The 13,752-nt window shown below is 42.5% G+C and overlaps 1 protein-coding gene across 2 annotated transcripts; it reads left to right on the top strand.

Moving 5' to 3' along the window:
- Positions 1-150: 150 nt before the first annotated feature.
- On the top strand, positions 151-8,315 carry RBFA (ribosome binding factor A). Of its 2 annotated transcripts, none has more exons than XM_053995710.1 (7): positions 151-291; positions 1,335-1,377; positions 1,980-2,156; positions 3,441-3,553; positions 4,739-4,823; positions 6,488-6,558; positions 7,596-8,315. In XM_053995710.1, exons 1-7 carry the CDS (start codon positions 182-184, stop codon positions 7,987-7,989), a joined length of 993 nt encoding a protein of 330 aa, XP_053851685.1. In that variant the 5' UTR covers positions 151-181; the 3' UTR covers positions 7,990-8,315. The 2 variants fall into 2 exon arrangements, with proteins under 2 accessions (XP_053851685.1, XP_053851678.1); XM_053995703.1 differs by having other exon boundaries at positions 3,441-3,601.
- The last annotated feature ends 5,437 nt before the right edge of the window (positions 8,316-13,752 follow it).

Here is a 13,752-nt window from a genome sequence, read left to right as displayed (position 1 = left end):
TGAGGGCGGCTCGGCCTCTCTCCCTCCTTCCCTCTCTCATTCCTTCCTTCGCCGGGACTGGCCGGGATACCCCCAGCCGCCGGCCCGGGCCTCCGTGCCGACAGGGGGAGCCGCAGCCGGAGCTGAGGTGGGAGTTTCCCGGGTCGGGCCGGGCCGGGCCGGGCCGGGGGCCAGGGCAGCAATGTGGGGTGCCCGGGTGGCCGCGGTGCCGCGGTGGTACCGGGCCCTGCGCAGCTCCGCAGGGCTGGGCGGCCCCGGGAACCTGCTGCGGAAAATGCTCCGCAAGAATAAGTAGGTGTGGGGCCGGCGGGAGCGGGGGCATCCCGGAGTGCTGGGGTGGGTTGTGGGCGCTGGGGCAAGGGGAGTAAGGGGGGGTGTGGGGCTCGGGTGCTCCCGCGGCCCCGGTACCGCGAAAGAGAGAGAGACACCGACCCCGAGACGCCGATCTGAGCTGGTCGGCAGCGGCTGAACGTGTACCCAGGTGGCCAAGAAAGCCAATGGCCCTGGCCTCTGTCAGCAATAGTGTGTCCTGCAGGACCGGATCCCTGATTGTCCCTCTGTGCTCTGGCCTCGGTGAGGCCACACCTCGAGTAGCTGTGTCTTTCCTCTGTACAGGAAAGACATTGAGGTGCTGGAGCATATCCAGTGAAGGGCAGCGGCGAAGGGTCTGGAGCACAAGTCCTGTGAGGAGCAGCTGAGGGAGCTGGGGGTGTTCAGTCTGGAGAAAAAGAGACTCGGGGGGGGACGTTATCACTCTCTACAACTGCCTGAAAGGAGGGTGTAGCCAGGTGGGGGGTCGGTCTCTTCTCCCAGGAAACAAGTGACAAGACAAGAGGAAATGGCCTCAAGTTGCACTAAGGGACATTTCAATTGTATATTGGGAGAAATTTCTTCACTGAAAGGGAAGAATGGTCAAGAAGAATGGTCACCCTAGGAAAGAATGGTCACCCTAGGAAAGTGGTGTCATCACTGACTCTGTTAAGTGTTTAGAAAACGTGTAGAAGTGGTGCTTAGAAACATGGTTTAGTGCTGGAATTGGCAGTGCTGGGTTAACAGTGGGACTTGATGTTAGCCCTATTTTCAAACCTTAATGATTCTCTGAATCTAAAGAAACCTGTGAGCTATTCTTTTCCACTCCCTTCCCATCTATGTGCAGCTTTAGCTGTGGATGGGAAGCATTGTTCCCCGCACCCCAGCTGTGAGGAGAGGTACTTGCATGAAAACCTGGTTGTTGTGGTGTTCTTTCAGGCAGGTGGAATATTAATTACACAGGGAATCCTTATTTCTCTGAGCTACTGAAAGATAAGGCTGATTTCCTTTCTTTTTCCCAAAAGAAAGAAGTTCTGGTATGACAGCCCTACCCTGGGATCACAAAAGGTAAGTGCAAGCTCTGAATGCAATATGTTTATTTTTGCCAGGAGGAACAGACTTGTGTTTCTGCCATTGATTCGAACTTTGAAGCATTTTCTGATGGAGAAATAGCAGGATGTTGTGAACAAACAGTAGGGCTCCAGTCTGACCGTGACAGGATTGCCATTTGGTTTCCCATGGCTGTTTCCTCTTCTGTACTGATCTTTCATCCATGCAAACATCAGTGTTGTCTTGCACACTCCTGAGTACCGATCATCCAGATTAAAATTTCTATGAGCTTAGTTTAATGAAAATTTTTTTTAATGTTTGTTTTTTCAAACAAGCAAAGCTTTTTAGTCAGTGCATGCTGTATTTGAGAAAGCAGATTTTTGGAGCTTCATAACTTGCTACAAAATACAAAAAGAACTTTAGAAACTTTGACTGTAGTACAAGAATGTCAAAGATTTTGTGAACAGAATATTCCTTAATGAAACACTTGATACATAGGACCTATATAAAGCCATCACAGCTGCAATAATGAAATAAGAATGCACTTAGTAAAATGCATGAAACTGTATATACAAGTGTGTGTAACTACTGTTTAATGTGTTGTTTGTTTCTTTTTATAGTTGTATAAAACAACCAAGTTGGACTTTTTAATGAAAAATGAGCTTACAAAAACAAGGAAAGAAGACAACGTGCGCTGCAGAGTCTTGAATGGTCTTATTCATAAAGCTGTGTTAGAGATGGCAACTACCTGTGAAGTCAGTCAAGAATTTTATGATCTCAAGCTGGAAATCTGCAAGGCAAGTGCCAAAGCTGCAGCTTGTGCTGAGCCACTCTGATTAGGTTGTGAGGTTGGCATGGATGTGCCAAAGGAGCTCCCCTGGGTGTTGTGATGTTTGCAAGATGAATTTTACTGCATTGCTTCTGATGTGGCAGAGTGCAGCAAGATCAGGCACTGGAGTACACACGAGCAGAGCTTTGCCACTGTAGTACCTGGCTTAGGAGACCTTTGCCACTCTAATGCAAATGCAACTCAGGCCAATTAAATGGCAATTCTCCTGTCCTGCTACTCAGACATAAACTCTTTGTCTTGCCCCTTCAGAAGGAGGAGCGTGGTTTTACCAACATAAGTGTATCTTTCCAACAGTCTAGTCTGTTCTTCATGCAGCTGTGTGACAGTTGTCATCTGCTTGTGTCACTCCCAGCAAGTGCCAATAACACTGCCAATGTTACTGGCAGAAGACTAAAGTGATGCATGAGATTAGGTGAAAAAAAAGGGCAAGCCTAAGAAAATGTCATTGTCAAGCCAGATCTGAGAAAGAATTGAGATTTGTACATAATTGTATCTAGTGGTGTCATAAATTGTGGATCTGAAAGGGATGTTAGAGTTCTGATATGGGAACTAAGTCAGTCTCTGCATTCTTGTTTGTTGTCTGCAGTTTTTATCTTCTACATTTGCTGTTCTGTAAAGATTAAATTATACCAGTGTTTGGCTTAAAAGCTTGGTGGACTTTGCTTTGATATTAGAAGCATGGAAAATGGTACCTCATAGCTGCATCTATGACAAAAGGGTTGTCATTCATGACTAAAATAGATGTTTTGCCAGCTGAATTCATTCTGTTGTCAGGCAAGTGTTCAAAACTACATGGGCAAGATGAGTGTTTTGGCTGTATATGTGCAGTATCCTTCACAGAGTATTTCTGTCTCTCTAGGGCTTTGAGGATTGCTTGTCTCAGATCACATGTCTGCATGTAAAAATGCTGGCTGGTGTGGGCAAGACAGTTCTTTCAGGAGGCATTGCTGTAAATTAAATGACTTAAAATGTCAGAGAGGGAAAGAAACAGACTTCTTCCCAATACAGTACAGATTTCACAGCTGCACAGTGTTTGTGCTGCACAGGGACATGGCTGGGCGTAGATCAATCCTGATTTACTCATGAACTGATTCTGGTCTGATATCATCACTTCTGTTATCAAAAGACATTTTCTAGTAGGCTTTCTGCAATCCATCACAGACTTCGTTGTATATGAGGTATGTGTGTATATATATGTATAATTTTAAAGACAGATTTGCCTTTTCTATAGGTGTCCCTGTCATCCAACTTTTCAGTGTGCCGTGTGTACTGGAATCCTGCTTCCACTATGGAGAAGGAAAGTTACGTTGAAAGTGTGCTGAGAAAGAGCGCTCCACGTGTACGGTACTGCTGTGGGATACACACCTTCCTACCTCCAGAGCCATTTCTTAAGTACTTCTGACAGTCTAGACCTGACCTATTGGGATGCTTTAGGTTTTTAGATACGTGGAGTAGAGCATCTCCTGTGATGAGCCTCACAGGGAAGGGTGGCTGTGTCAGACCAGCTGTGTGATGTTTTGTTGGAGCATAGCTGGCTTTTTTTGGCTTCTGTGCTTTCCCAGGACAGGAGTGGGCCAAGCAGAAAGCAAGAGGAATGTGGGTGAGGTCTCACTCCAGTGTCCTGATGGTGGTGGCTGGACAGGCTGTGCGGGACAGTAGTCCAGGACGGGATGCTGTACACAGGGCTGACAGCTGCAAGGATCTCCTTGCAGATTCACTGAGAAGTTCTGATTGCTAGGGATGATTTGTGTTTCAGAAGGGATGACTGTTATTACAGAAATTCTTCACAATACTGATACCAAAAAAAACCCAAATTGAGAATGCTATACCATGTATTGTGATGCTTTTCCCCATTTTTCCAACACAGAGTCCAGTGATTTTTCATGGTATCATTGACATTTTTGTTTCTCCCCCCTTTCCTTGGCCTTCCCTCTATCCAGCCAGTCTGTTGGAAGTTCAGGACTTCACCCATGTGGCAGGTGGCATAGAAGCATACTTGTAAAACCATTTCCTTTCCCTGTTTCCCTAAGCTGTGTAATTCCTGCTCCATCACAATGCTCTCTTCTACTCCACAGCTTCCACTCTTTAAGAGGGAAAGTTGCTGCCTGGAAAGAAGAGAAGGGGACCCCTGTCAATCCTTCCTGCAGCTAGCATGTAGGATAAGTTGTCTTGCCCTGCTCTGAGGGCTGTATCCCCCACTGCTCTTATCCCTACAGAGATAAGGATAAGGATACCAAATGAAGTGGGGAAAGACCTGTGCCAGCCTATGTATACAGATACAGACAAACCTACTATCATCAATACTCAGCTGGACCTGCAGCCAGTAGTTTTGGTATGCCATGCATTTGAAGTTGGAGCTCTGCAGTGATATATTGCTTAGCAACAACCCGAATAGCTCCTCATCAGACTGAAAGTTTTGCAAGCCATATCTTTAAATGTGCAGTACTGCTGGATTTAATTTAACACCTTTTACTTGTCCTGGAAATGATATACTGATACTCATGCTGGTGAATGCTGTGTTTTTGCCAGGTATCTTCTGAAGAGTCAGCAGATTGTAGGAAATGTACCCCCAGTAGTATTTATAAAAGACAAAGGAGCTGCAGCTGTAAAAGAGGTAAATCTAATCTTTGACTCAATGTACAAATATAGTGACTTAAGAAAGAGCTGATAATTTAGTTGCTCTACCAATTTACTTTAAAAATCAGTCTTTCTCTATGGTTGCAAAGATCATTTTAACAAATAATCTTGAGTAAGATTGATGCCTATATAATATGTAGAAGAATTGTAGGCAGTATCATTAGACCAGTGAAGAAATTTTAAAGTATTAAATTACCATTTTAAGGAATAATATAGGGTTACCTGGTACATATGATTATGGAAACTAGGTTGGAGGAGCTGTTTTCCACATTTTAAATGTTATGTGCTTTTAAGATTCAATTGAATAACCAGTGGGTTTTTTTAATTGTTATTTTTTCCCCCATATCTTTTTCCATCTGTGAATTCTTAAAATGTTTGTGGGAAGTACAAATCTTTGCATAGGGGATATAGGCTTATTCATACTACTTTTTTTTACTTAACTTTTAAAATTGTCTTTACTATTTCATGTTTTCTGTCAAGGTGTTGATAGTTTTAACTAGTTGATATATTACAAGAATACTGATGTTTCCTAGGAATTTGTTGTCACTGGGATTGTGAAATGAGATCTCTAAAATAGTGAGATTTCCAGAAAAGAAAGATGACACCAATGAGTAGAATTTGATGAGAAATGTCTCCTCAAGCTGTTGATGTGAACAGAAGTGGAAAAGAACAGGTTCATGTTTCTGTGTCCTGAAGTGCCTTATTATTTATAATAGTGTTACTGCTACAGCCAATTACTGTTAGACCCTTATGGGCTCCTGCAGTGTGCATGAGCAGAGCTGGAAGGGATAAAAAGAATTTCAGATTCTCTAGAAATGCAATGAACTGCTTGAACTTTCTGTGATCAGAAAAGTTCTGAGTTTCACTTCACAGAAGACAAGTAAAAACCCTCTTTATATAACTTCTGTCAGGGAATGACACTGGGGAGCAGATGGATAATTTTCTCCCATTTCACAGTTCATCAGATTTATGTCAATCACAGATTCAAATAACACACTGAACTTGGTTTTTAAGTATTGTAAGTAAAGGGAAAAATATCCAATTAAACTTCTAGAATAATACAATGGATTAGAAGGGAATTAATGTAAAGAAAAGCTGAAATGAAATTTCAAACAAGAGAAAATTTTTACAATTACATATAGTCTGTAAGCACAGCATATTATAATGCATTAATAATTTGTAGCACTTACTGGTTAGATGCCATGCTAAAAGGGATTTGGGAACTCCATAGTTGCCTAAAAGAGAAATGCAAACTTGCAGAAAGGGAGAAGAGGTGAAAAAAATATCAGGATGTTATGAAAAAGGATGTTATGAAAAAGGATTTGCAAGACTGAGGTAAGAAGAAATAAACCAAAAAATATATATGTCAGACAATCCCTAGCCAAACGCTCATAATGCACATAAGGCAAAAAAGTTTGTAGGAATCTCTGGATCTGCTATTTGACAAAAACATCCCAGGCAAGAAGTACAAGCAATTCCATGTAAAATAAGGAAAAGGCTGTTTTAAAGAGGTTTTGCTAAATATTCCAAACATAGAAAAGATCATATTTGCTGTTTGATACTTGTCTGTTTCTTGTGTAGATGGGAACAAAGTAGATTTGAACAGGATCCTTAATAAGTGTGGCCTTCGTGTGTTTACAGGTCGAGGACTTACTGGCAATTGCTGATTTTGGACCTCCAGAAGAAGAAGAAACATCTCAAAATGATTCAAGGTGGGTCTTTTTGGTTCAGAATTGTACAAGTGTCCGTTTTCATCTTTGCTGGCCAGCTTAAATTGGGTATTGTTTGACATAAGAGAAAGTGTATTTTACTTAGGTGTGTACATTGTTACTTGCAGACCTGATACTTGTTCTGGTATTAATATCTTAGTTTTTATGAGTGAAATATATGTAGAACTTCTAAGATATCAAGACTTGATGTATTGATGATAATCAAAATTTTAAAAATGCTCAGCAGCAGTAATATTTGTTTTTTGCTGGTAATTGTCTCATGAAGATGAAAATGGCATTTACCAGTACTGCTCTACTTGGCAACTTTTTTTCTGATATAACATACATGGATTGCAAGTTTACTGACAAATCTCCCTAAATTAATTTGACATTCTGCTGTGAAGGAATTTTAACCATTGAGAGATAGGGCTGCACAACCTATTGGAATAGTGGTTCTGTGGACTGGATGCTCTCAAAGCCAACAGCTTTTGTACCTGTGTGCTGTAGTCTGTTGGTAGAAATGTCTTCTGTGCCTCAGCATCTCACAGGATGGTCCATCAGGTGTGAATCAGAAATTGCGTCTTGTGGGAAGTCATTCCTGTGACAGATTCCCCAAAGGGCACCTAACGGCTTCCTCTGTGTCTTGAAGAAATAGTCAAGTTCAGCATAAGGTGTCACATTGCTCTGATGTGTTTTAGACAGAGGCTGCTGCTTCTCACTTCTTGGAAGAGCTGGGAAAAGTCTTGAATTCCTTGGGGCTCCCAGATACAGTGCTCACCCCTAGGTGAGCATTTTTTCCCAGAGACAGACAGTTTCATCTGGCATGTTGTTTTATTGGCTTTCTCCCATTAAATCTGTTGACACAGACTGTCCTTGGACACATGATATGGTGGTATCTCTTCCTTTGTAACATAGGGAACACAGGGCATTAATAAAGTTAAACTGAAAAGTCCAATTTATTTCTGTGTTACTCAAGTTGTCAGAAATAGAAATATATTTGGGGAAAAAACCCAAGCCAATACTTGTTTTCTTTCCCACAGTAAACTCTTCCCTTCAACAACTCAATCTTCATATTCACCCATGCAGCCTAATCTGTTTGGTGTTGATCATGAACTGCTGAATAAACAGATAATGGACTATAAAAAAATGAAAGTGTCAAGACATATAGAAAACATTGCCTGGACAGAGAAGCAGCAGCAGCAGCTTTCTAAGATTCAAAAGAAAATTAAAAAGAAAAAAGCAAAGAATCCTCCTGACGATGATGACATTACACCACAGAAACACTTACTGGACAGATACGAAGCTGATTACTGGGACGGTAACACTGAATCCGCCTCAGACTATGAGCTACGTGATGAGTTACTGGAAGAGGCAAATGGATTGGAGGTGGATGATGACAAAACTCTAACTCAGCCTACTGGTAAAAGGACATGAAGTGAAAAAGCTACTCCCTTCGAAATGAAGGCTGCCAATAACAAAAAAAACCTGCCATAGCTACTGAAAGCTGTACATGTTTACCACTTCCTCATTCAAACTAATAGTTTGCCACATGTGAGCAGGTTTGCTAGCACAAAGTATGTAAGAAAAACTGCCATTACTGACATTCTGTTAAGCAGCTTTCAAGCTGCTGCAGCTGGGGGACTTTCAACCAGAGAGCAGTTTTGTAGCAGTAAAATATATCTATTGGAGCACTGTGTTAAAACTTCTTGCAGTTATGTTGATTAATCACTTCCAATAAAATTATGGTTTCTATATTGCAATATTTATTTTTTTTTTTAGTGACCTGCACAAAAGTTACCTCTAAGTGATGGTGCCTGTTACTCTGATATAAGGAAGAGGGAAGCAAAATAATGCTTCATCACACAGAGACGAGGACAGGGTCTTCTCTAGAGGACCAATCTAATGGGGGAACACTTTCTACAAAAACATTCCAATGATGGCCAATAAAGTTACAACCCTGAAAGAAAATAAATTTATAGTTGGGGAACTGCATCAGAAAAAAAACTGAGAACTGCTCATCCATTGGGTAAAGTCAGGCAAAACATTGTGACTTAGAAAATGTATTAACAGCTTAAAAAGCAGAGAAAGAGCAACAGGGAAGAATGTTCCAGAAACTGAGATCTGAAAATGAATAGGGAATCATAAAAAGTGAGAATAAAACTTTCTGACTCAAAGCACATAAAAAATAATAGCAAGAGTGTATAAAGTCAGAAGGCTTCAAGCTTTAAAGAAATTACAGTGAACAAGGTAGTAAAAGAGAATTCTACGAGAAATACAGAAAATTTAATTCCAATAGTTAATGGGGAGGTAAAGAAAATCAACAAGGGGAGGTTGCCCTACAATACAGCAGAATCACAGAATGGTTTGGGTTGGAAGAGACCTTAAAGATCATCTAGACCCAAGCCCCCTGCCATAGGCAGGGACACCTTTCACTGGAGCAGGTTGCTCAGAGCCCCGTCTGACCTGACCTTGAACACTTCCAGGGATAGGGCATCTTGGACAAGCTTCTCTGGACAACATGCCAGTGCCTCACCACCCTGACGTAACAATTGATTCCTTATATCTAATCTAAATCTACTCTCTTTTCATTTAAAACTTAGGACTTGTCCTATCACTACACTTAAAGAACACTGCAATCATCATAGTCAATGCAGATGCATAAAAAAAAATCCAGTTTAAATAATTTAGTATCCTGTAATAAGGTCACCTGCCCAGCAGATGAAAGGAATGCAGTGGATGTGGTTTTTCTGAATCTTTGTAAGGCTTTTCGTACTGTACCTCAGAGCATCCTTTGGGACAACTTTTCCAGCTGTGGGATGACTGAAGGACATGTGGGATTGCTGAAGGACAGAGCTCAAGGGTTGTGGTGAACAGGGCCACATCTAGCTGGTGTCTGGTCACCAGCAGTGTTCTTCAGGGCTCCATTCTAGGGCTGGTTCTGTTCAATATATCTCTCAGTGATCTGGATGCAGAAATTGAATGCACCATGAACAAGTTTGCTGATGATTCCAAACTGGGAAGTGCTGCTGGCACTCCCGAGGGACAAAAGGCCTTGCAGAGGGATCTGGGTAGCCTGGAGTATTTGGGCAAACATCAGTGGCATGAAATGGAACAAGGATAAATGTCAGATTCTGCACATAGAGTAATGGCAGGCAAAAGTCTAAATTGGATGAGTGGCTGGAGAGCAGCCCTGCAGGAGGGATCTGGGGGTGCTGGCTGGCAGGAGGCTCAACAGGAGTTAGCAGTGTGCACCTGGGCAGCCCAGGGGGCAAACCATGTCCTGGGATGGATCAAATACAGCTTTACCAGCCACTTCAAATAAGGGATCATCCTGCTGTACTTGGTGTTGATGTGGCCTCACCCTGAGTGTTTTGTGTGCTTCTGAGCTCCATAATTTCAAAAGGATGTGAAGGTCCCTGAACGAATCCAGAGAAGGCACTAAAGCTGTGGAAGGGGCTGGCAGGGTGTCCTGTGAGGAGCAGCTCAGGACACTGGGGTTTTCTTGTTTGGAGAGAAGAAGGCTGAGGGGCAACCTCAGGGGCAACTGGTCTCTACAACTTTATGAGGCAAGGAAGGAGAAAAGGTCCCTCTTTTCCCTGGGACCCAGTGTGAGGTCATGTGGGAATGGCTCAAAGCTGTGCCCCTCAGAAGAGGTTCAGACTTGACATGAGGAAGCATTTCTTTATCCAGTGCGTGATCAAACCCTGGAACAGGCTCCTGACAGAGGTGGTCAATTCCCCAAGCCTGTCAGTGTTTAAAAGACATTTGGACAATGCCCTTAATACCATGCTTTTTATTTTGGTCAGCCCTGAAGTAGTCAGGCAGATGGACTCCATGATCATCCCTTACAACTCAGCTATTTGATTCAATTCAATTTGATCCAATTTGATTTAATTTGATTTGGCTCTTGTTGCTTCCTCCTCCTTTCCTTACCATTAGATGCTCAGGATATCTTTGATGACATTTCTTCCTAGCTCTACACTAGATGAGGGGATGGAATAGGCATTTGTGTCCCAGCCTGGGCATTGGCTCTCTCACTTTGTAGGAAGGAGGCACGTACCTTTTCATGGGGGTGAGAGCTGTGGATCACCTCAAGAACATTTGATCACCTGAACACATTTGCAAAACCACATCAAAACTGTATTTTTTGAAAGTCCTTTGTGTTTATCCAGTTTAGCTGGGCAAACTCCCACATCTCTGACACTTAGATCAGAGATCTAGATTTGAGATCAATCCCTCAGTCAGGGGCAGGAGGTGCTTCAGACTAAATGGTTACAAGTTGTTTGATGTGAGCAATACATGTTCATTTCCCTGTGGATTTTTTTTTTCTCCTTGTACTCAGCTGTAGAAATACCTGAGTCATTTCTCTTGGAAAAACCTTTTAAAACATGACCCAAAGAACAACAGTGCTCCATCAGAGCTGAGGTCCATCTGGTACAAAATGCTGTCTCCAAAGTGGCCAACCATCAATGTCTACAGGAGAGCACATGATCAGTGCAGATCTTCTGCCAGGGCCCTGTCTGTGCTTAAAGGCTGCCCTCCCCTCTCCACCCCTGACTCCTGCCCAGGGATGCAGGGGTATATTCCAGCTCAGCCTGAGTGATGCTGTAGGTGTCTCTGAAACTGCAGAGAGCTGCTCTCCTGGATAGAACACTCTGATGTGGGTCATAGCTTGTCATGCAGAACTCTGGGCATAACATAGCAGAACTATTTTGTCCTGCACTGTTCTGTTCTGTTCTGTTCTCTTCTATTCCATTCTATTCGATTCACTATGCTCACCATGAGTCAAACAATGATGAGACTGTTATTTTCCTGAAATACCAAGGCTTTTTCATCTTCAAAAACATGTTCAAGGACACAAATCTGAAAGATTACAAAGGGAATGGTATTTTATTTTTATATCTGAATTTATGTTACGTAATTTTCTTTTACTTTTCGGAATCTGTTTCATAGCTGATGCTTGCAAGCATTAACACAATGCACATGTAGCGAGGAGCAGGCTGGTGCCCCAAGCCTGTAGTGGGCAGAAGAGTCAGAGAGACCCAGGGCACCAGTAGTGTCTGGGAAGTGCAAGGGCAGCAGGCAGGAACAGAGCTGTAAGGGCCCAGAGGAGCCCTGGCAAGGGACTGTGCTCAGTGCTGCAAAGGCAAAAAAACCTGCTAGAGACACTTGCTAGCCCACCATGGGGGGAAAAAAGCCTTCCTCCCTTCAGCTGCAGGGCACAAGAGGCCCTCTTTGAGGTGCATGAGCAGCCTGGAAGAAAGGGACTGGAGAACCCTTAACAGTAGTCATGCTTGATGCTGAAGGGGAAGGCAAAAAACCCCATAGACTAGTGCCAATCTGCTCTGGGGAAAACTCCATCCCGATCTCAGTGCTAGCAGCTGACAATTCCCTGAGTATGCAAGCAAGACCTTCCTCTTCAAGGTACAGACTGGTCCCATGTCCCAGGAGATTCCCATGTCTTGCTTTCCCTCAACCTGGAGTCATCTACACTTTTGGCTCAAAAGCCAAAATGTAGCCAAATGTATTCCATTGGCTGGAATGAACAGTGACAAGAGACCACTTTGAAAATAATACAGACTTTGAAAAACAAGGGGGAGGAGGTGATGGCGAAAGGCAGGTTATTTTCAGACCTAGAACATTTGGATCCATGCCCAAAGCACAGTCAGGCAAATTTCCAAACTGTAAACATCCCATTGTTGCTATCACCCTCACATCCCCTTTTCCCACTGAAACTAAGCTGCCCAGTTGGCTGTGTTTATATGGGTTCCATCCATAGGGTAAAACTTTCAAAGCTCCTTGGTGACTTAAATTTTTCTGAAAGTTATTTGTGCACCTCCATTCATGGGGAAATGTTCAGAACTTATACAAAAGCCTGGTAAGTCTCTTCTTCCTTTAGGATTTAGTATTTTGAGCCTTGAAAGAGGAAGGAATGTACTAGTCTTGTAATTTTCCCTGCTGGTGCCAAAATGGATGCACACATTCAGACTATGTAAATAAGGGTATATCTTATTGTGGTGACACGAGAGGTGAAAGATAGGGTTTTGGTTTCCTCTGTGTGAACTTTGCAGAGGCATAGACAGCATGCATGGTTTCCTTCTTCCCAATACAACAAGGGACATTTGCTACTTTACTGTTGATGCTGAGGTTTTCCTTTTGGACAGAAGTACTCAATTGGTTTCTGTTGTTAAACATTATTTTTCTTGCACTTTGGTAGCTTTTTTCCTTCCTTGGACTTCATCCTTGCTAACTTTCTTAAAAGTGATGACAGCTCTCTCAGCTGTTGTCTTGCCTTGCTAGTTTTCTTCTTATTCCATAGGTCCTCCATGTCCCTACTTAACTGCTTCATCTTTGTTTGCCTTTACTTCAGATGGAATTTCTCCTACTTGAACCTGAGGAATGAGAAATGTCCACAGTGGTATAGATGAGTTTTCACCAGGGCTTTGGTGTGTGCCTTTCCTACAAAAATATCTTGCCTGATGCACAAGAAGGCATTGTATTATTTTTGTGTGTTTAGGTGGAGCTTGATTGGCAGTTTTGGTACCTGCTTGAAAACAGGACTTTGATAGTTGTATTAATCTTAGAAAAAGATAGAGAGTCTTCTTATAGATGTGACGCATAGCTCCTTTAAGGAGAAGTTCTTAGGCGGCTATGTAGGATGAGCTGTGAGGAGGCCGAACAAATGATATATGTCTGGAGGACTTTCATGTTAGTAGCTTCAAATTCATTCCTGGTTTTAAAAACAGGAACAAAACTAGGCTCTTCACAATCAACCCTAGATGCTGTGTTTTGAAGTAATGCTTCCTAATCATCAATAGGCTGCTCCTCCTTTGCTGGCACTGAACCCAATTGAATCTGTTCAGCTGTGTTAAGGCAAATTTCACAAAGCCCACATTTTCCCCACTTTTCTTGAACGCTTTTTTTTGTCAGCTGTGAATCTGCTGCTGTCTGCGACCTTTACAATTTTCCTGAGATTCTAGCAGCCTTCATCTGGATCTCTCTAGCCAAAACAGTGTGTGGCAAACGATCATGGTAAAATAAAATGAAGATCCTAATCTCGATAAGGCAGTCTTGGAATATCATCTAAATCAGCCTCTACATCAATCTTCTCTTCCAGCAAAACTGTAAATTTTAAGGAAAAAAAATTGTTTGTGCTTAAATTATTTAGAATTTGCTTTGAGATATTGATGAAATCAA

This window comes from Vidua macroura, chromosome 1, assembly GCF_024509145.1.
Source record: "Vidua macroura isolate BioBank_ID:100142 chromosome 1, ASM2450914v1, whole genome shotgun sequence".
Lineage (NCBI taxonomy): Eukaryota > Metazoa > Chordata > Aves > Passeriformes > Viduidae > Vidua > Vidua macroura.
Note: the sequence above shows the minus strand (reverse complement) of the source record. Positions and strands in the feature narration are given on the sequence as shown.